The 22550-nt window shown below is 39.3% G+C and overlaps 1 protein-coding gene across 1 annotated transcript in view; it reads left to right on the top strand.

Moving 5' to 3' along the window:
* The first annotated feature begins 8372 nt into the window (after nucleotides 1-8372).
* The window catches only part of CC2D2B (coiled-coil and C2 domain containing 2B), a 107991-nt gene continuing 93813 nt past the window's right edge, over nucleotides 8373-22550 (top strand). Inside the window, exons 1-9 of the mRNA XM_070364018.1 lie at nucleotides 8373-9162; nucleotides 12438-12498; nucleotides 14178-14254; nucleotides 14625-14691; nucleotides 16545-16639; nucleotides 16884-16894; nucleotides 17923-18113; nucleotides 21083-21219; nucleotides 21321-21449. Coding sequence (XP_070220119.1) covers nucleotides 12438-12498; nucleotides 14178-14254; nucleotides 14625-14691; nucleotides 16545-16639; nucleotides 16884-16894; nucleotides 17923-18113; nucleotides 21083-21219; nucleotides 21321-21449 — 768 coding nt within the window. The 5' untranslated portion in view covers nucleotides 8373-9162. The remainder of the gene's footprint in view (nucleotides 9163-12437; nucleotides 12499-14177; nucleotides 14255-14624; nucleotides 14692-16544; nucleotides 16640-16883; nucleotides 16895-17922; nucleotides 18114-21082; nucleotides 21220-21320; nucleotides 21450-22550) is intronic.

Raw genomic sequence — 22550 nt, 5'->3', positions numbered from 1 at the left:
CTGGGTTAAATAAAATTTAATAAATTATTTTTTTTTAACGTATTGAAGTATAGTCGATTTACAATTCGTGTGTTTCTTGTGTGTGGCAAAGTGATTCAGTTATATATATTCTTTTTCATATTCTTTTCCATTATGATTTATTACAGGATACTGAAATAGTTCCCTGTGCTATACAGTAGAATCTTGGTGTTTTTCTATTTTATATATAATAGCTTAATAGTATATAATAATTATATAAAATATATAATAGTAATTAGCATCTTCTAATCCCAAACCCTCAATCCATCACTCCCCCAACCCTCTCCCCTTTGGCGACCACAAGTCTGTTCTCTATGACTCTGAGTCTGTTTCTGTTTCAAAGATAAATTCATTTGTGACATTTTAGATTCCACATGTAAAAATTTAACAAATCCTTCAGGAATCCTAAGGGCTTTTTATAAAGTAATGCTCATGCTGATTGCAGTTTGCATTTCCAAAATTTATTTGACTTAAACACTTTTTACTCCTGTACAACAAATAATATCTCATGAAATACTAGTTTTCGATATCCTTATGATGCATCTTAACAAAAGCTAACTGATCTGGTTCAATTGCTTTAGGTTACAAATTAAACAAGAGTGGCCTGAAAGGTTATGTCACTTGTTCTAAATTATATACAATTTCTAAGCGGTAGAGCTAAAGTTTTAACGCACATTTCTTGACTCTTAGTAAATATGTTTCATAACATTATAAAATATTAATATAAAATCATGTCTCTTTTACCCACGAAAGTCTTCATTTTGAGGGTCAATCCATGATTTCATCCATAGAATTGGATGGGAGATTGGCTGCTTCATCAGAATCCCAGATATCCACTCCAAGATTACTAGAGGAAAAATATCAACTCAAATTTTAAAAATTCAATCAGAAAGAGGGTTATAGGCTTTTAGGCATAAAAGCTGAGCACAAAGTAAGAAAAAAAAAAAAAAAAGCAAATCGGGGGTGGGCAGGTGGGTTGCGAGGGAGGCAGGGAGGGGCGCCAGGGACGGAGGGCGGGCGCCTAACCAGGAGGAGGTACACATTGGACCGGCGACACACACCCTATAACCGCTGTAACCGGGACTAGGTGCCCCAAAGAGGACCTGCCCCGGCGGTTAGTCCCAAGTCTACCCCAGACGAGGGCATCCGCGCAGATCCCGGCGCAGAGTCTGGTTCATCCACAGCGCTCAAGACTGGGGCCTCGGCTGGAGGCGGGCGGGGAGGAGGGCGCAGCCTGATGATGCTATCACAGCCTGGAAGACCGGGAAGAACCGCATGATACGAAGCCTCCCATGGTCTCAGGGATGGTAGTGGGAGGAGAAGAGGAGGAAGTGCGGTAGAAACCGGGACCCGGAGGAGGACGGAGAGGCGACCAGAAACCCAGGAGGAAGCAGCAGCAGCAGCCGGAGCTGACCGCCCAGGGTCCGGCCCTAAAGGAAAGAGCTTGCAAGGCACATGGATGAGACTGCAGCCAGGGTGCAGATGGTGACTGCAACCATGAAACGAAAAGACGCTTGCTCCTTGGAAGAAAAGCTATGACCAGCTTAGACAGAATATTAAAAAGCAGAGACATTACTTTGCCAACAAAGGTCCGTCTACTCAAAACTACGGTTTTTCCAGTAGTCATGTATGGATGGGAGAGTTGGACCATAAAAAAAGCTGAGCACTGAAGAAGTGATGCTTTTGAACTGTGGTGTTAGAGAAGTCCCTTGGACTGCAGGGAGATCAAACCAGTCAATCCTACAGGAAATCAGTCCTGAATATTCATTGGAAGGAGTGATGCTGAAGCTGAAGCTCCAATACTTGGGCCACCTGATGCAAAGAACTGACTCCTTGGAAAAGAACCTGATGCTGGGAAAGACTGAAGGCAGGAGGAGGAGATGACAGAGGATAAGATGGTTGGATGGCATCACCAACTCGATGGACATGAGTTTGTGCAAGCTCAGGAAGTTGGTGATGGACAGGGAAGCCTGGTGTCCATGGGTTGCAAAGAGTTGGACATGCCTGAGCAACTGAACTGAACTGACATACATTATCTTAGTTTCAGGTGTACAACACAGTGATTTGGTATTTTTATACACTGTGAAATGATCACAGTAAGTCTAGTTAATATTGTCACCACACCAAAATTTTTCTTATAACGAGAAACTAATGACTTTCAAATAGACAACACAAATATTATTAACTGTGTTACCACACTACACATTACACATCCCCCTATGACTTAAGTTTGTACCTTTGAACCCTTTCACCATTTCTCTCTCCTCCGGCAACCACCAATCCAATATGTTCTGTTGTGTGAGCTCTTTTCTTTAATTTGTTTTTGGCTGATTGTTGTTTGGTTTTGGAGTCCTCCATGTAAAAGTGAGATCATACGGTATCTATGTTTCTGACTGATTTCACTTAGCATAATGCCTTCAAGGTTCATCCATGTTGTAGCAAATTCAAGATTTCTTTTTTGTGGGTGAATAATATTCCACTGTATATACAAGCATATCTCATTTATTGTGCTTGACTTTACTGCACTTTGCAGATATTGTGTTTGTTTTTTACACATTGAGGTTTGTGGCCACCTTGCATCAAGCAAGTCTAGTGGTGCCATTTGTCCAAAAGCATTTGCTTACATCTTGGCTCTGTCACATTTTGGTAATTTTAGCAATATTTCAAGCTTTTCCATTATTGTTCTATTTGTTGTGGTGGTCTGTGATCAGTGATCTGATACTACTGCAAAGATATTACAACTTGCTGAAGGCTCAAAAAAAAAAAAAGCAAATGGGCTCATCATTTGCATCTTGGAAAAATTGACAGATATTTTGCCTTAATGGAAAGAACAAAGCTTAAGAACCACACGGTAAAGGTCATCAGCCAAGCCTAATTTTAGAGAGGATTTTCAACTGTTAAGATATAAATATTATTTCCTGTGGCCAAGAGATCACAAAAATTAAGGGCTTAAGTTTAAGAACAGGCACTATGAGGAAAGGGTGACAGAACAGATAAAGGTGGAAAGGGAGTAAGGTCAGGAGTACTAAAGTACTGGACATCAGACCTCCCTGACTCCACCCATCCATATATTTTCTCTGAGTACCCACTCTTTACTATCTGAAATTACCTTATTTGTTGAATCAGCACTATCCATCTATTCATTAGTTTGTCCACTCAGCAAATATTAATACTTATTAGGAGCCCTAAATGTGCCAGGCACTTTTTAAACACTTGTGTGTGTGCTCAGTTGCTAAGTTGTGTCAGACTCTTTGTTACCCAAGAACTGTAGTCCACCAGGCTCCTCTGTCCATGGGATTTCCCATGCAAGAATACTGGAGTATGTTGCCATTTTCTTCTCCAGGAGATCTTCCTGACCCAGGGATCAAACACAGATCTCCTTCTTGGCAAGCAGATTCTTTACCACTGCACACCACCTGGGAAGCCCGTTTAAACACTTAAAAGATATAGAACGATCAAACAAGGCTAAGTCCCTGTTCTCAAAAGAGAAGTAATAGTTACTTTGTAGGAAATTCAAGATAATGCAGTAGACAGTGACTGGTGGAGAAGGACAATATTAAATAAGACAACCAGGGAAGGTTGACTCTAAAGTGGTGATATTTAAATTAAGAGGTCAGCCATGCAAAGATAGAACATTCTAGGTAACGAGAACAGCAGTGCAGAATTTCTTCATATAACGCCTTGCTAGTCCACACAAAGATAAGATAAAAGAAGGGATCTGGCCTTTCTTATTCAATATTGACTTCTCAGAGCCAAACAGAGTTCTAGGACACAGTGGGTGCACCATAAATTCTTATAGGATGAAAAGGAATAGGTAGTGTGTCCTGTCAGAGAAGGCAATGGCACCCCATTCCAGTACTCTTGCCTGGAAAATCCCATGGATGGAGGAGCCTGGTAGGCTGCAGTCCATGGGGTCGCTGAGGGTCGGACACTTACTGAGCGACTTCACTTTCACTTTTCACTTTCATGCATTAGAGAAGGAAATGGCAACCCACTCCAGTGTTCTTGCCTGGAGAATCCCAGGGACGGAGGAGCCTGGTGGGCTGCCGTCTATGGGGTTGCACAGAGTCGGACACGACTGAAGCAACTTAGCAGCAGCAGCAGTGTGTCCTGTATTATAGCACCTACTCTATTATATTTGCTGGTTAACTTACCTATTTGAAGGTAAGGGCTCTTCCTGACCTCTGTAGCCATGTTTAGTACTATATCTGACAGGTAGCGATCTTAGAAGAACTGCTAAGCAGCATATAAAAGATGCTGAATGAATACTATATATTTATTAAAGAAGAGAAAATTAAATAGAAGATATTCTTTAGGAATGCCTACTGAAAATATGCTAAGATACATAACATTTTTGGACTGTTCCAATGTTGCTTAGGTTTTTTTTAGGGGGTGGGTGTGAGTGCTGCACCACCCAGTTACAGGATCTTAGATCTGGGACCAGGGATTGAACTGGGCTCCCAGAAGTGGAAGTGCAGAGTCCTAACCATTGGACAGCCAGGGAATTCCCTGTTGCTTAGTTTCAAAAAGAAGAAAACGGACATCTGGACATGTTATAAAGGAAATTTTCTCAGAGATAATGCCTAGAGAAAAAGATGGGAAGAATTATATCTTAGTTTAGAAATAGCAATCACTACCTTAACAGAATACTGAGTTCAAAAAGTGACTTTTCTAAATTCTAGCAAGCAAAAGGTTTCCAAGAGAAGAAAAACATGAGAGAGATTTAATTGAGGACTTCTTATAAGAAACAGAAATGAGTTAGCCAGTAAATTTTCCTCGTAGAATACCTGAATAAATACTGAGAAGGAAATTTCTAACTCCCAGGCAAAATTCAGTTTCTAGTTAAACTTTATTTAGCCTGGGTGTGCTAAGTCGCTTTAGTCATGTCCAACTCTTTGTGACCCTATGGACTGTAGCCCTCCAGGCTCCTCTGTCCATGGGGATTTTCCAGGCAAGAATACTGGAGTGGGTTGCCATGCCTTCCTCCAGGGGATCTTCCAAAGCCAGGGATCATATCCAGTCTCCTGGATTGGCAGGTGGGTTCTTTACCACTAGCGCCCTTTATTTAGCCTATTAAGCGCTAAAAAAAGACTTTAGTGCATTATAGAATAAAACAGATGTGGTCTCTAAAAACAAATATGAAAGTCATTCTTCTATGAACTATTAAATAAACTTTACCAAATACTTATGATTTGAAAATAAAATGTGATTTTAAAAATTGAGAATAGGAATAAAAGCACAAAGCCAAAGACAGAGTCTATAAAATATCTACAGTGAGAAGGAAGAAGAGACAACTTAAGGTGATTGACGACTACCAGAAAATTAAGAGACGAGCTTGAATAATAGTGTGCAAAACTAAAAATGTAAAGTATACATGGAGAGTGGTTAATGATCCCAGAGATCATTAACAAAGAAAAGCTGCAGGATTTGACTGGATTGTTGGTGATCCCTGGGAAGGCAATTTTAAATGGTAAAAGCAAAGTAGATACAGTTCAGTTCAGTTCAGTCGCTCAGTCGTGTCCAACTCTTTGCAACCCCATGAATCGCAGCACGCTAGGCCTCCCTGTCCATCACCAACTCCTGAAATTCACCCAGACTCACGTCCATCAAGTCGGTGATGCCATCCAGCCATCTCATCCTCTGTCATCCCCTTCTCCTCCTGCCCCCAATCCCTCCCAGCATCAGAGTCTTTACTTTTCGCATGAGGTGGCCAAAGTACTGGAGTTTCAGCTTTAGCATCAGTCCTTCCAAAGAACACCCAGGACTGATCTCCTTTAGAATGGACTGTTTGGATCTCCTTGCAATTCAGGGGACTCTCAAGAGTGTTCTCCAACACCACAGTTCAAAAGCATCAATTCTTCGGCACTCAGCCTTCTTCACAGTCCAACTCTCACATCCATACATGACCACAGGAAAAACCATAGCCTTGACTAGACGAACCTTTGTTGGCAAAGTAATGTCTCTGCTTTTGAAGTAGATACAGTAATCCCTGCTTATTTGTAGGGAACACATTCCAAGACTCCCAATGGATGTCTGAAACTGTGGATAGTACTGAACTATGTATATACTATGTTTTCTCCTGTATCATATATATGATAAAATTTATAAATTAGGCACATAAGAGATTGACAACAATAATCAATAATAACTTTTATTACAGTATATTGCTGTAATTGTTTTATTTTATTATTGGTTACTGTCAATCTCTTATGTGCCTAATTAAAAAATAGAACATTACAGCAATATACTGTAATAAAAGTTATGTGAATGTGGTTGGTCTCCTTAACCAACTTCAGTTCTGTTGGAAATGTGGCAGTGCTTCTTCACTAGCAGGTGCAGCCTCTCCAGTAATTGTTACATTTTTCAGTACAAAACTGTTCCTAAAACTGTATAACCATCCGTTGCTGCTGCTGCTGCTAAGTCGTTTCAGTCGTGTCCGACTCTGTGCGAACCCATAGATGGCAGCCCACCAGGCTCCCCCGTCCCTGGGATTCTCCAGGCAAAAACACTGGAATGGGTTGCCATTACCTTCTCCAATGCATGAAAGTGAAAAGTGAAGTGAAGTCGCTCAGTAAGTGTCCCACTCTTCTCGACCCCATGGGCTGCAGCCTACCAGGCTCCTCCGTCCATGGGATTTTCCAGGCAAGAGTACTGGAGTGGGGTGCCATTGCCTTCTGCAGTAACCATCCGTTACTTGCAGTAAATGGCTTGGTGTCATTTGTTTAATGGGTTCTTTGCTGAAGTCTTTGTACAGACTACATCACAAGAGATGGTACAGCATGTTACTCAAGTTTTGATAAGACAAAGTGCAAATTCATTTTGTCTCAACCCTGAGGAAGCAAATAAAATTAACCCACAGCAGATAGGAATTGTATAGAACAGGGGTTGGGCAGCTAAGCGGTATGTTTTTGTAAATAAAGTCTTACTGGAACACAACCTCGCCCATTTCTTTATGTTGCCTATGCTGATTTCAGGCCACGATGGCAGACTTCAGTAATTGTGATAGAGGCTATATGGCCAGCAAACCTAAAATATTTACTATCTGGCTTCTTAAGAAACATAATCTGTTAACCCTGTATAGAATATGCTGTCTTTACTGCCAAACTAGGTTCACACTGGGGCTTCCCTGGTAGCTCAGCTGGTAAAGAATCTGCCTGCAATGCAGGAGACCCTGCTTCAATTCCTGGGTCAGGAAGATCCTCTGGAGAAGGGATAGGCTACCCACTCCAGTATTCATGAGATTCCCTGGTGGCTCAGATGGTAAAGAATCTGCATACAGTGTGGGAGACCTGGGTTCAATCCCTGGGTTGGAAGATTCCCTAGAGGAGGGCATGGCAACCCACTCCAGCATTCTTGCCTGGAGAAGAATCCCATGGACCGAGGAGCCTGATGGGTTACAGTCCATGGGGTCAAAAAGAGTCAAACACAACTGAGCGACTAAGCACAGCACAGGTTCACTCTGAGACAAAGACTCAAATGGAAAAGAAAAGAAAAATAACTAGCCCATAATCATGGTGTCCTATGTGAAGAGTTTCTGGAGTATTCAAAGCTTAACCTGAAGAACTAAGTGGACAGGATTAGGAGCTGATGAACTCAGAAGACATCATATTAATATAATAATAATTCCAGGAGTTAGGTATACTTAAGGAACACCACAGATTACATATTATTTGCACATGCCCACATTCTCCATAACGTTGCTATTTAAAGGAAGTATTTCTAGACTTTTTCTCTCTTTCTCCACTATGATTTTTCCTAAATTCCTATACAGAAGAGCCCTACAAAATCAAGATGGGAGACGCAGTGAGGATTTTATTCAGAATGACAGTTTGGCCACATGATTTCGAGGTTTGGACACGTTTATCTGTATGCATTATTTCAGATTATTAGGTGAGTAGAACTTCAGGTCTACTTCTACTTATGTCATAATGTACCAGTATAACCTGGAACATTAGCTTTGCAGCAGTTTCTTTACTTCCACATCTCCCCTCCCCTAAATGTACAAGGTTTGTTAGAAGTTTTCAACACTTTCTAAGTTTCTGTAGAATTAAAGCGCTAAGCACAATGCCTTACAGAGAAAGCAGCTAATAAACAGTTGCTAAACGTTTGAATGAACGAAAGAGTACACAGATAGCACCGCCGTGCGGCTTTCCATACTAGCAAGTTTCCTCACTTCCCCCCCGCCCCCGCCAAGAGTTTGCCAGGACAAATTTCCAACCACAGAACATTTTATTTAACTCTTTATTTTAACACGGCGGTCAATCACTGGGAAAAGAAGATAAAACAATGTAAAGTTTATTATTATTATTAAGCAAAGATGGCATGACACGAGTGAGCGTGTCCAGCATGCCCTATTTTAAGCTTGAAAAATAAACTGGTTACACTAATAGCAGTCTCCGGAAGAGAAAGACCCGCCCCACCGCTTGCATATTCCGGGCGGTCTTTTGAGATGCCACACCCAAAGCGCCTGAACTCAAAGAATCTCTCCTCGCGGCAAGGCAGAGGCAGCGCAGAGCAAAGCAGGTCGCAGGCTCCCAGGCGCGTCTGGACGGCGTGGGCGACCGCACTTCCACGGGCAGCTGGAGAGCATCCTCCGCCAGGAACACTTGCTCAGAGGCGACTCGGGTGGTCACCCCGGGCCCGCGCAGGCCGGGGAGCGTGCGGCCGATACTTACCGGTTGGGGATACAATTCTTCACCAGGACGAGAGATGTGGGGCTGTCACGATCCAGGCCAGCCTGCTTTCAGATCTCTTCCAGAACAGCGACCAGGGCAATTGCGGCTACTGAGGCACAAGCTCAGCGGCGGGTGATCAAAACCCGCGGCTCCCACCAGGCACGCTAGGCTGAAACGAGGGTGAGTCCCAAGCCCTGACAGCCAGGTGAGCAGAAATAGCGCACCGAAGATTCCGGAAGACTCAGGCTCGGCGCGCGCTCCCGCCAGGCTGGCTGAGAGGCCACATCGCGCATGCTCCTGGACCGCCTAGATGTCCAGTCCTGAGGAGGAAGAGCTCCGCAGGCTTGGGGTGCGTGGGGTGTAGACGTCGCGAGCGGTGCGGGGCGGTTGGTGACAGCTCAGAGTCCGTGGTGAACTGCGCGTCCTGACTTCGCCGCCCAGGCATAGCAGAAGTGCACCGACCATCCAGGTGAATGTCTTAATAACTCATAAAATGTCCTTACCCTTCCCTGTCGGACACTCCAATATTTTGTCTGGTTGCAGCCCTACTCTGTGAAAAGAGCCCGCGGAGTCCCCAGACTACCAGGTCCAGACCCGCATGGGCCACTGAGACTTGTAGTCCCTAAGATCTGGCCCATCCATTAGTCATCACCTTTGGGAATTGATAAGGCTGAGAACCATTCCATTATACAGCGTTCGAGAGCAGTGCTTGATTTGTTTCAAATCCAAGTTCGTATTATTTATTGAGTCCCTACTGTGTGCTGAATACTTTGCTAGGATTGGTGGAGGGCAGATGAGTTCAGTGCTCAGCTCTTGTCCTCACTTTAGAGCAGGCGGAAAGTGAGCTTGCAGGGTAGGCTGTAATGAACAAAAAATACGTTATTATTAGTGCTAGTGGAGATCAGAAAAAAAAAAAAAAAAATCCTGGAAGATGTGAGGTTTGAATGAGGCTTTGAAACGTGGAATGCTCTAGATTAAGGGAAAGGTGGAAAAATCAAACAATGGAAATGCCAGGAAATATAAAGAAGAGTTTGGTCTGATTATAGCTGAAGGTTTTTTTTTGGAGAGTGGTGAGCAGGGCTTAAAGTGGGGAAGTGGACAGAAGCTTTCTTGGCCTCACTTAAAGAAAGGTGCTCCGTTTTGAGTTTCTGTCCAGCAGGGACTGTAAGTACAGGCACCAAGATACATGTATCTTAGTTCTGAGAACAATGGATGATTTAATTTTGATGCCTTTCAAAGACATGTTTGAGTCATGGATCAGAAAATCCTTTGTCAAGACTTGGTTCCTAGGTTTTCTTTTAGAAAATAAGATCACAGTTAACTAAAAGACACTAATTTTCAAACTTAGATAATGGAACACATGGAATTCACGATAGTTTTTGTGAAACACTGTGAAATAATGCTGTCTCACACTTAATTGTAGAATTTTTTGGTTAAGTTCCACCTTTTCCATATGCCAGTACCAGTAAAGATTAAATATTACGATGATCAATAACTAAATAGTATTAAAAGCAATAGTGTATTTCTTAGTTTAGTTTTTAGTTAAATTAAAAAATTTACATAGCATAAGTTTATCTTATGCATCAAAATAGTTGTTTTCTCTCAGTAATGTATCATTCTTAAAAATATTTCTTATTTATTTAGAAAGTGGAAATGAGAGAACCATCATGAAAAAGATTTCAAAGAGAAAAGAAGATATTTTTAGAAAGGTATTAATGGAGTATTAATGGAGTTTATTAAGGATTTTGATTATACAAAATAGCTTAATTATAAATGTAGGATAATCTTGGAAAAAATGATATATTTGGTTTTATATACAAATCATACAGTTCATATGTTAAAAAATAATATGAGAATTTAAGGGTGATATACTGTTTGATCTGTCAATTATGTAATTAAGAGTATTAGAGGTGAATTATTTATATATTTACTTATTTATTTGTTCCCTTATTTAAATATTTATTTATCTGTTCTCTCAGCCAGCCAGCAGCCAATTCCCTACTTTGCTAAGAAAAAAAAATGGTTTTTTTTTTTTTATCAGCAACTAAAACATTTTTAGGACTGGTATCTACATGTCACCTACAGTAATTCCAATTAAGATTCATATTTTATTCCTGTCTTCTAAATGGGGATGGGCAGTTATGAAAAGTATATCCAGCATGTTGGGTGATATTATTAGGAATTAAAGGAGACCTCCATCACTCACTTGGTGGCATTGATGTTCCATCACACCTTCACGTTTTGCTGTCCCCTTGGTCAAGAATAAAATTAATTATTTTTAATTTTGTTGAGGAAAATGCTGAAGGTTTAATAAGAACAGAACATCTTAATTCGTATTGACCTTTTCCAGCAATTCTTAAGTGTGGTACAGAATCCATTGATGGATTTTGGAGTTCTTTCAGAAAGTGTATAGACTAAGCTTGTAACTACAGTCATGTCAGTACCCTCATGTCAATACCCTGCTTTGGCTTTTGACCCGAATCCATGTTTTTACTGTGATTATAAATCTGAGGTATGTCTGCTTGCTCCTCCCACTCCAGCTGCACACTAGTTTCGTTAGCATGTACAGTTGTTGTTTAAAGAATCTTTTGCTATTCTATTTTTTTAACTTAAAATGAAAACCATACTTATCCATATTGTGCTGAACAAGAGTTTAACATTGCTAGTATGGTTTTATTTTGGAATATTGAGGTTTAAAAAGTGGTGAAGGAAATAAATGCTGATTTTAACATGTTGAGTTTTTGGTGATGGTAGGATATTCAATTAGAAATACCACTAGGCAACTAGAAATATGGTATTCAGGAGAGCAGTCAAGGTTAGAGACACATTTAGGAAGTCATGGGAATATATACATTCTGCAAAGCCTTTGAATGTACTCACATTTAAGCTATTAAGAGAAGTGTGACCAATGAAGGATACAAAGAGTAAGTGACCAGAGAGGTAGAATGATAGAGGACAAGAATCTGGAAAGCTTTTAGAAAGTTATCACATGCTAGGTACTCAAGTAGTAGCTAACATTGATATAGTGTTGAGTTTCAAAGTATTTTTATTTGTTTGATCTCATTTGATCTTCCTAAAAGATACATGAAGTAGGCAATATATGACCACTAAGAACTAACTACTGGATTTTATCATTAAAATGTCCTTTTAAATATTACAGAGAGCAATTTCTTAATTTAAAAATCTCCTATGTGTAAAGAGCTCATGCCTGCATGCTAAGTCACTTCAGTCATGTCCAGCAATTTGCAACCCTATGGACCATAACCCACCAGGTTTCTCTCTGTATGGAATTCTCCAGGCAAGAATACTGGAGTGGGTTGCCGTGCCCTTCTCCACAGGATCTTCCCAACTCAGGGACTGAACCTGTGTCTCTTCCTTCTCCTGCATTGGCAGATGGATTCTTTACCATTAGCGCCACTTGGGAAGCCATAAAGAGATCATACCAACTGATAAAAGAGTGAAATTTAATAAAATGGGCAAAAGATATGAATTGTCATTATAAAGGCACTAACTTTCAAAGGACTGCTGCTGCTGCTGCTGCTAAGTCACTTCAGTCGTGTCCGACTCTGTGCGACTTCATAGACAGCAGCTCACCAGGCTCCTCTGTCCCTGGGATTCTCCAGGCAAGAATACTGGAGTGGGTTGCCATTTCCTTCTCCATTCAAAGGGCTGATGAACTTATGAAAAGATGTTAAATTCCAGAACAAAAAGATGCAAAGTAACCCTACCCCTCTTTTCTTGCAGATGTCAGAAGACACAGATAACGTTGCAGTAGAAGAAAATGTAGACAAGCATCTTCCAAAAGGTTCTCAATAAGTATACCACAGCTCTGATACTGCTGGGCTTTATTTTTTTAATATAAATGACTAATCTTACCCCACAGTTTCATTTGGGAACACAGTTTCTTAAAAGATGAGTTCAAACAGAAACTAAACTTCCTATATAATATTTAATACAAGTGGGCATGAGGAAATAATGGTAAAGTCAGTGCATGTAATAAAATTATATTTTGTTTCCTCTCTTTTTCTCTGCAAACATGGAAAATCTCCTCATGATTCAGACTGTGTTCAACCATAAAGATACAGAGATCTAGAACATGCTTCAGGAAACTTCAGATCTCAGGAAGAAAGATATATAAACAATGGTTTATCCCTGTTTCATTCATCAGCACATATTTATTAAGCACCTACTGTATGCCATCTGTCATTCTACGTTCTGGGAATAGAGTATAAACAAACCAACTAATAATTTTTAAATTATATCACAGAATGCTGCAGTTAAGAATAAAGATGTTTGGGGACTTCCTGGTGGTCCAGTGGTTAATACTGCACTTCAAACTGAAGAGTGCATGGGATTGATCCCTGGTGGGGGAACTAAGATCCCACATGCCTTATGGCCAAAAAGTTAAAAGAAAAAGAAGATTCTCATGACCTATACTGATTTAGTTTTATGCTCACCGTTTATTCCCACCATTTTCTATCTATCATTAAGTACTCAAAGGCACCTCATGCGAAGAGTTGACTCACTGGAAAAGACTCTGATGCTGGGAGGGATTGGGGGCAGGAGGAGAAGGGGACGACAGAGGATGAGATGGCTGGATGGCATCACTGACTTGATGGACGTGAGTCTGGGTGAACTCTGGGAGTTGGTGATGGACAGGGAGGCCTGGCGTGCTGCGATTCATGGGGTCACAAAGAGTCGGACACGACTGAGCGACTGAACTGAACTGAACTGACTGACTCAAAGGCAGGGAGAAGAAAAAGAAAAATACAAGGCAAAATGACCATTAGGTCCTCCAGTTTCTGTACTTAGGACTGCATGACTCCTGTCCTTCTCAGTCCATATGGTAGATCATCTGATGGATGAATCAAAAATAATATGTGGCTTAGAGTGTACTCAACAGCTGGAGCAGTCTTTATACTCAACAGGATTGTTTCATTTCTTGTAGGAACTGGTAGGAATTGGGGTCAGCAGTATTACACTGAATTTTCAAAACTGACATAAGTGGTTAAAAATGAGTACTTGAAGACTTACCTCTCTTTTTTTTCAGATTCCTTCCTCCTCAGTTTAATCAAGTTGAAATATTGATATTTATATATTTTGTAGACTATAGAGCAGCTTATATAGAATGGCTTTGATATTTATATATTTTGTAGACTGTCTACAGTTTATATAGAAAATTACTGTTCTCATGGACTTTTTTTTCCCTAAAAGGTAAAGGTTTCTCAACAATTTTTTTTTTTTTTTTAGCCTCACTGCAAAATTCAGTCCTTATCATGCAGGACTGTTCCAGATGAAAAGGAGGAAGGTTCTAAGCTCTGTTTCCTAGATTCTGAACTCTCATGGGGCAGTGATTTGGTCTTCATAATTGTCAGGATCCAAAGAAATGCATATTAGCTAGCTATTTAATAAGTACTCTATTGCTGTTGAGTTATACTTTAAAGAAAGTGTCATGAGCTCTGTATTATGTTGGCTTCTTGACAGATTTGAATGTAGAAGAAAATCGAAACATAATAGAAACTCTGAGAGGCAAAGTAAGAGAAAAGCTAAAAAATGCTAAGGTAATGCTGATTTTTTTTCTTTCTTATTTTCAAATTTACTGTTTAAATGCAGCATGTATCATGGTGAACTTTTCTTTGTCAGAAAAGAGCTAAAATTCGGTTTTAACATAACTCCTCAAATCCAAAAAGCTTTAGATTCTTTTCCTTGCTTTTTTTCCTTCAAACCTAAAGCCAAGAAAAATTAAATGATTTACTTGTGGTCACTGTATATGACATCTCAGGAGAGACCATGTATATACTTTTTTAAAAAGAAAAACATTGAGAAATCTTTGTTTTTATCCATTTTTGGCCAAAGACTTATATGAGCATGATTAAATCTATATCTGTAGAAATTAAGTTTTCCATACTCTTCATTTGCATTGTGTTTCAGATTAATCAAGGTGAAAAATCGTCAACTCAACTGCTCATTGATAATAAGGTATATCAGTGGTCTAAGGTGAATAACTCTTTTTTAACCTTTTTAAACAGCTTTATTGAGATGTACTTTACAGAGCAAAAATTCACCCATTTTAAGTGTACGATTCAATGAATTTTAGTAAACTTACAGAATTATGCAGTCAACACTATAATCCAATTTTAGACCATTTTTGTCACTCTTATGCCAGTTTTCAGTCACTCTCTATTTCTACTTGACATCATTTTTTATCCTAAAAAATTGTAATACAATATTTTAGGTGATCCCTGACTTACAGATTTTGTTCTAAAATCCAATGTGTAATCGTATATTTGAAACTTGAAATGACAAAACAACTTACATTTTGAAAGAGCTGTGTTATTTAGAGTGAAGGCAAAGCAGCTTTAACAAAAAGATTCAAACTAAAATGTCTTCTTTAAGATAGAAGTTTTATTCCTCTTTAATATAATAGATAAGTAGGAGGAGCCATGGAGAAGGCAATGGCACCCCACTCCTGTACTCTTGCCTAGAAAATCCCATGGATGGAGGACCCTGGTAGGCTGCAGTCCATGGGGTCCCTACAAGTCGGACACGACTTCACTTTCACTTTTCACTTTTCACTTTCATGCATTGGAGAAGGAAATGGCAACCCACTCCAGTGTTCTTGCTTGGAGAATCCCAGGGACGGCAGAGCCTGGTGGGCTGCCATCAATGGGGTCGCACAGAGTCTGACACGACTGAAGTGACTTAGCAGCAGCAGCAGCAGTCCAGTCTGCTAGGTGGAGAAGGGCATGGCAACCCACTCTAGTATTCTTGCCTGGAGAATCCCATGGACAGAGGATCCTGGCAGGCTACAGTCCATAGGGTCACAAAGAGTCATACTGAAGCGACTTGTATGCACACACGCCAGGCTGCTAGGAGAGTTCTGCCTCTTTAACACTTGGTCTCCATCCCTGAGTCCAGTGGCAAACTCCAGAGTTTTCATTTGCTGGCCAAAGGCAAGGCAGGAGGAAGAGAGCCATAGGATTGCAGATTAATCTCTTGCAGGACAAGACCTGCAACTTGCACACCTTATTTCCACTAAAAGAACATGGGTGCATTGTCTAGATATCTAGTTAAAAGATTCTATTATTAGAGATAGGAAAAAAGACAATCATGAACAACTAGTCATTTTTGCCATAAGCAATGAGAGTATTAAACCCTACAAGCTTTAAAATGCAATGATCGTTTCTGGGGTTTTTACAAAATTCATCTTTGTTCTCTTTGTAGGGTCCTTCTTGGACTCTTAGTACAAATTATTTTAATTAACTTTAAAGTAAAAATAGACTAAATAAAAGATGTTTGTATATATGTTATTCATTCAACAAATGAATAAAAGTGTGCCTAGATTTGATATAATTTAACTATATACTAAAAAAAAAAGTAAATTTGTCAAGATCACTTCATTGAACGTCAAGAAAAGAGGTGAAAAGGAAGAGAAATTGGCTTCTAAGAATTTCCATTACAAACTACTAAATTGGCATAGCTGCTCAGGAAGTTGAGAATTTTAGCAAATGATTTTGCAAAGAGCAGAGACAAAGGGAAGTAAAAGTATATACTGACAATTTATATATAAGTATTGTTGAAAGTTAATGAGCCAGCTAAGTTGTAGATACAAATATATAGGATAACCTTTTATATTTTGCATTTTTTAAAATTCTTTGGCTCCTAGAAACTAACAGTTTGATTGATTGATTGATAGATTGATTCTTCTCCCGAATCTCTCTAAAAACAATCCATTACATGTACGTGAGAAAGAAGCGATAGGTGATTTGCATTTAAAAGATTCCTTTATGGTATTGAAAAGTGAGCGTCTACTTATATTCATTTCAACACTGAATACAGGCTTACTGTTGTTTAACCCACAGGCTGAAGTTCCACTGGATGAAGGTCTTTCATTTTTCATTCTGAGTGGTGAAGAAGACTCAGCTATAGGCCAATCTGCAGAGCAGGTTGGATTTGTTCCTCCTGAAAATATAGGCAGATTCAGTAGGATAGGGTTTATGAAAGAGATCTACATAGTCACGAATAAAAAGCTGGGATTTAAGATGAGAGCTTGATGTTACTCAGCTGTCAGGGCAGATCTCAGCTCTGAAGCCAGGTTTAAAGCCCTGCCAGGGGTGCAGTAAAGGTAGCTTGGTAATGGGAGCTCTGGAAGGTACAAAGAGCCCCTCTTTGTGGTTGAAATCTTCAAAGAGATCCCCTATGTGAAGATACCTCAAACCTTGCTTGAGGTGTCAGTGTCATATCTTGTTTGGCTTTTGAAAAAAAAAATGCCACAAAATTTCTGATTTTAAAATCTTTTTTGATTTCATGACAGAGATGTATACAGAAAGTATGATGATGTGATGACGTGATATGAACCTAGATGATACTTAACCATGTTACTCAGTTTTGTCAGAGTTGATCAAGGCCATGTACAGTTATCTATTCAAAGGAATTCTATGATTAATTCTTTTTATTTAATTATTTGTCCCTAAATGTATGTTTTCGAAAATTAAGGGATTTTTATTTACATGACTCGCATATTCTGTCTCCTTCTTTCTTTCAATATATGTAGATTTTAAGTTAGACAACTATAGTCATCTAAAATGGTGATTTTTTTGTGTGTGAAGAGACATATAAAATTTCTGATATGATATAAAAGTATACGTTTTTACATTTAGTAATATATCTACTTCAATATCACCATTGTTTGAAACTTTTATATATCATATTTCAGAAATAATTGATCATCTGTCACAGACTTCTACTTGTGTTTCTACTTTTCTTTCTTTTTTTCTTAAATAGCATCCAGAAAAGAATATGACTGCTCCACATTTCCTTAGGTAGTACTGCTTTCTGAATGGTGAAAAAAATGGGGCTGAAGACCACATGGCTTGATGTCCCTAGACTTTGCCCTGCACTGTGAATTCTCAACCATTGGACTATCATAGACCAATATCTCAGAACATTTTTCCATAGAAGAGGAGAGACTTGAAATGTAGTTTTTCTTCAGTAGTATTTTGTTGAGAATTGCAATGAAGGGCTGTAGGAAGATCATAGTTTATGATATTAAGCCTTCAGTGAGTTCTTCAATGTTCAATGAAAGTTCATTGTAACCTGTTTTCATCTTGAACTTGAACTGGGTGGCATAGATCAGAAAGACTTCATGGCAGGATTTTAGTACATTTTATTTATCTGCACATTAATCATTAGGGACAAGCATGTATACTTATTTTTCTTTTGGGATCAGTAATGGTAGTTACCACAAATATTTTTCACTTGGTGATGATTTACAGAACTTTGCTGAGGGCCAAGATGAAGATTTTGTGGAAGAAGTCATTTTCCCAGATTTACTTGAAGTAAAGGCTGCTGATTATGAAGATGACCAAGAACAAATAAAAAAACAACAGGCAAATATTTTTGTTCCAAGTAGTTCTCCAGGTACAGAAGATTTTTTTCATGATATCATTTTTTTCATGATAAAATATTCAAGTCATTAATGAATCGTAGTATAGGATAATAGCTTCTTTGTATGATGGATAGATAAAAATTAATGATCTAAAATTATAGAAGGTTTTCTGTATTTATTCTTTGTGCGTTCTCTGAGTTTAAGGGAATTGGTTAAAAGAGCTCATTCATTGTCGTGTGTGTGTGTGTGTGTGTCTGTGTATTTGACTTTCTGGTAGACTTTCAGTTCAGTTCAGTCACTCAGTCGTGTCTGACTCTGCAACTTCATGGACCGCAGCACGCCAGGCCTCCCTATCCATCACCAACTCCTGGAGTTTACTCAAACTCATGTCCATTAAGTTCATGATGCCATCCAACCATCTCATCCTCTGTCGTCTCCTTCTCCTATGCCTTCAATCTTTCCCAGCATTAGGGTCTTTTCAAATGAGTCAGCTCTTTGCATCAGGTGGCCAAAGTATTGGAGTTTCAGCTTCAACATCAGTCCTTCCGATGAACACTCAGGACTGATCTCCTTTAGGATGGACTGGTTGGACCTCCTTGCAGTCCAAGGGACTCTCAAGAGTCTTCTCCAACACCACAGTTCAAAAGCATCAATTCTGTGCTCAGCTTTCTTTATAGTCCCACTCTCACATTCAGGTATGACTACTGGAAAAACTGTAGCCTCGACTAGATGGACCTTTGTTGGCAAAGTAATGTCTCTGCTTTTGAATATGCTATCTAGGTTGGTCATAACTTACCTTCCAAGGAGTAAGCGTCTTTTAATTTCATGGCTGCAGTCACCATGTGCAGTGATTTTGGAGTCCCCAAAAATAAAGTCAGCCACTGTTTCCACTGTTTTCCCATCTGTCTGCCATGAAGTGATGGGACTGGATGCCATGATCTTAGTTTTCTGAATGTTGAGCTTTAAGCCAACTTTTTCACTCTCCTCTTTCACTTTCATCAAGAGGCTCTTTAGTTCTTCACTTTCTGCCATGTTATCTGCATATCTGAAGTTATTGATATTTCTCCTGGCAATCTTGATTCCAGCTAGTGCTTCTTCCAGCCCAGCGTTTCTCATGATATACTCTGCATATAAGTTAAATAAGCAGGGTGACAATATACAGCCTTGACGTACTCCTTTCCCAATTTGAAACCAGTCTGTTGTTCCATGTCTAGTTCTAACTATTGCTTCCTGACCTGCATACAGGTTTCTCAAGAGGCAGGTCAGGTGGTCTGGTATTCCCATCTCTTCAGAATTTTCCACAGTTTATTGTGATCCACACAGTCAAAGGCTTTGGCATAGTCAATAACGCAGAAATAGATGTTTTTCTGGAACTCTCTTGCTTTTTCCATGATCCAGCGGATGTTGGCAGTTTGATCTCTGGTTCCTCTGCCTTTTCTAAAACCAGCTTGAACATCTGGAAGCTCACAGTTCACGTATTGCTGAAGCCTGGCTTGGAGAATTTTGAGTGTTATTTTACTAGCACGTGAGATAAGTGCAATTGTGTGGTAGTTTGAGCAATCTTTGACATTGCCTTACTTTGTGATTGAAATGAAAACTGGCCTTTTCCAGTCCTGTGACCACTGCTGAGTTTTCCAAATTTGCTGGCATATTGAGTGCAGCATCATCTTCCAGGATTTGAAATAGCTCAACTGGAATTCCATCACCTCTACTAGCTTTGTTCATAGTGATGCTTCCTAAAGGCCCACTTGACTTCACATTCCAGGATGTCTGGCTCTAGGTTAGTGATCACACCATCATGATTATCTGGGTCATGAAGATCTTTTTTGTACAGTTCTTCTGTGTATTCTTGCCACCTCTTCTTAATATTTTCTCCTTCTGTTAGATCCATACCATTTCTGTCCTTTATTGAGCCCATCTTTGAATGAAATGTTCCCTTGGTATCTCTGATTTTCTTGAAGAGATCTCTAGTCTTTCCCATTCTATTGTTTTCCTCTATTTCTTTGCATTGATTGCTGAGGAAGTATATGGGTATATCTTTCCTTTTCTCCTTTGCTTTTTGCTTCTCTTCTTTTCACAGCTATTTGTAAGGCCTCCTCAGACAGCCATTTTGCTTTTTTGCATTTCTTTTTCATGGGGATGGTCTTGATTCCTGTCTCCTGTACAGTGTCACAAACCTCCATCCATAGTTCTTCAGGCACTCTATCAGATCTAGTCCCTTAAATCTATTTCTCGCTTCCAGTGTATAATCATAGGGATTTGATTTAGGTCATACCTGAATGGTCTAGTGGTTTTCCCCACTTTCTTAAATTTCAGTTGGAATTTGACAATGAGGAGTTCATGATCTGAGCCACGGTCAGCTCCCTTTCTTGTTTTTGCTGACTCTATAGAGCTTCTCCATCTTTGACTGCAAAGAATATAATCAGTCTGATTTCGGTGTTGACCATCTGGTGATGTCCATGTGTAGAGTCTTCTCTTGTGTTGTCAGAAGAGAGTGTTTCCTATGACCAGTGTGTTCTCTTGGCAAAACTCTTAGCTTTTGCCCTGCTTCATTCTATACTCCAAGGCCAAATTTGCCTGTTACTCCAGGTGTTTCTTAACTTCCTACTTTTGCATTCCAGTCCCCTATAATGAAAAGGACATCTTTTTTGGGTTTTAGTTCTAAAAAGTCTTGTAGGTCTTCATAGAACTGTTCAACTTCAGCTTCTTCAGTGTTACTGGTTGGGGAATAGGCTTGGATTACTGTGATATTTAATGGTTTGCCTTGGAAATGAACAGAGATCATTCTGTCGTTTTTGAGATTGCATCCAAGTAGTGCATTTCAGATTCTTGTTGACTATGATGGCCACTCCATTCCTTCTAAGGGATTCCTGCCCACAGTAGTAGATAGAATGGTAGACTTTAGTGGTAGAGTATATGATAGTCCTCTTTTGCATCTTGTTTGGTCAGTCCCAGTTTACTCTTTTGGACTTGAAAGTAACATCTAGGTTTTGTTATTAAGTGATCAACCAGCTTAAACTGCCAGAAGATATGATGCCACGCATTTTAGAAGAAGAAGGATTCTATATTCAGAAAAAGCCAGAAATATATAAAAAGACCTGCAACAAAATGGAAAATCGTCTGCTTAAACTAGAAGAGGCAAGTTCACTACCTGATAAGCTAAATCACTCACTGGCAGTAATGTGACATTTGTTTTTAGTGTAATATTTAATTACTACATTCTTAAGTATTTTTAATAGGGAAAGTGTTGGTTTGAAGAAAGTGGAGAAATAATGTCATTACCTTCACCTATTAGACGGTCATGGAATTTCAGACTAAACATAAGCAAGGAACCTTTAAATCCAGCACTGAAGACCATGTATAGAAAGGTAAACAACAGTTTATTTGTGATTATGTTTAGAATTCTTGTAACATAAATTATAACTTGTATATTTACTTGTATACTTATTTTGTTAATTCACCTTTTGAGGATATTAGTAAGTCTAGTAAAGGCAAAGCTATGATGAAGTATTAAATAGCCATTAAAATTATGTTTTCAAGGAATATTTAATGATCTGGGGGAGAGCTCAGAATGTGAAGTTAAAAAAAAAGGCGGAATGTGAAATTTCATATGATCCTATCTTTATAAAAATAGATAATGAGTGAAGGAATTTATCAATGAATAAGTACAGACATGTGTGTATATAGATAAAAAGTCTGGGAAATATATAAGAGTTAATACTTATCTCTGGATGGTAGGACATAGGCTTATTTTTATTTTCTTTCTTATACTCTTTTCTAGATTTCAGAAATGAATATATATTGTACTTAACAATCAAAGAAACAAATTTTATGTGTATTTCAGAGCACATTATAAAAATTAGCAGTTCATTAACCTAATGAAAAGAAATATTTAGACAGAAATAGTTATATTAAAAATTTGGCATGCTGCTGCTGCTGCTAAGTCGCTTCGGTCGTGTCCGACTCTGCGATCCCATAGATGGCAGCCCACCAGGCTCCCCCGTCCCTGGGATTCTCCAGGCAAGAACACTAGAATGGGTTGCCATTTCCTTCTGCAATGCAGGAAAGTGAAAAGTGAAAGTGAAGTTCCTCAGTCATGTCATAAAAACATTTAAATAAGAATTATGTACAAAAACTTAATTGCTCAGTCACCTGCCTTTGTTGTTGTTCAGTCACATAATCGTGTGACTCTTTGCGACCCCATGAACTGCAGCACGCCAGGCTTCCCTGCTTTTAACTATCACTCAGAGTTCACTAAAACTCATGTCCATTGAGTCGGTGATGCCATCCAACCATCTCATCCTCTGTTGTACCCCTTCTCCTCCTGCCTTCAATCTTTCCCAGCATCAGAAACTTATCCAGTGGTGGCCAAAGTGTTGGAGCTTCAGCTTCAGCATCAGTCCTTCAGGGAATATTCAGAGTTAATTTCCTTTAGGATCAACTGGTTTGATCTCCTTGCTGTTCAAGGG

Source organism: Bos mutus, chromosome 26 (genome assembly GCF_027580195.1).
Source record: "Bos mutus isolate GX-2022 chromosome 26, NWIPB_WYAK_1.1, whole genome shotgun sequence".
Taxonomy (NCBI): Eukaryota; Metazoa; Chordata; class Mammalia; order Artiodactyla; family Bovidae; genus Bos; species Bos mutus.
Note: the sequence above shows the minus strand (reverse complement) of the source record. Positions and strands in the feature narration are given on the sequence as shown.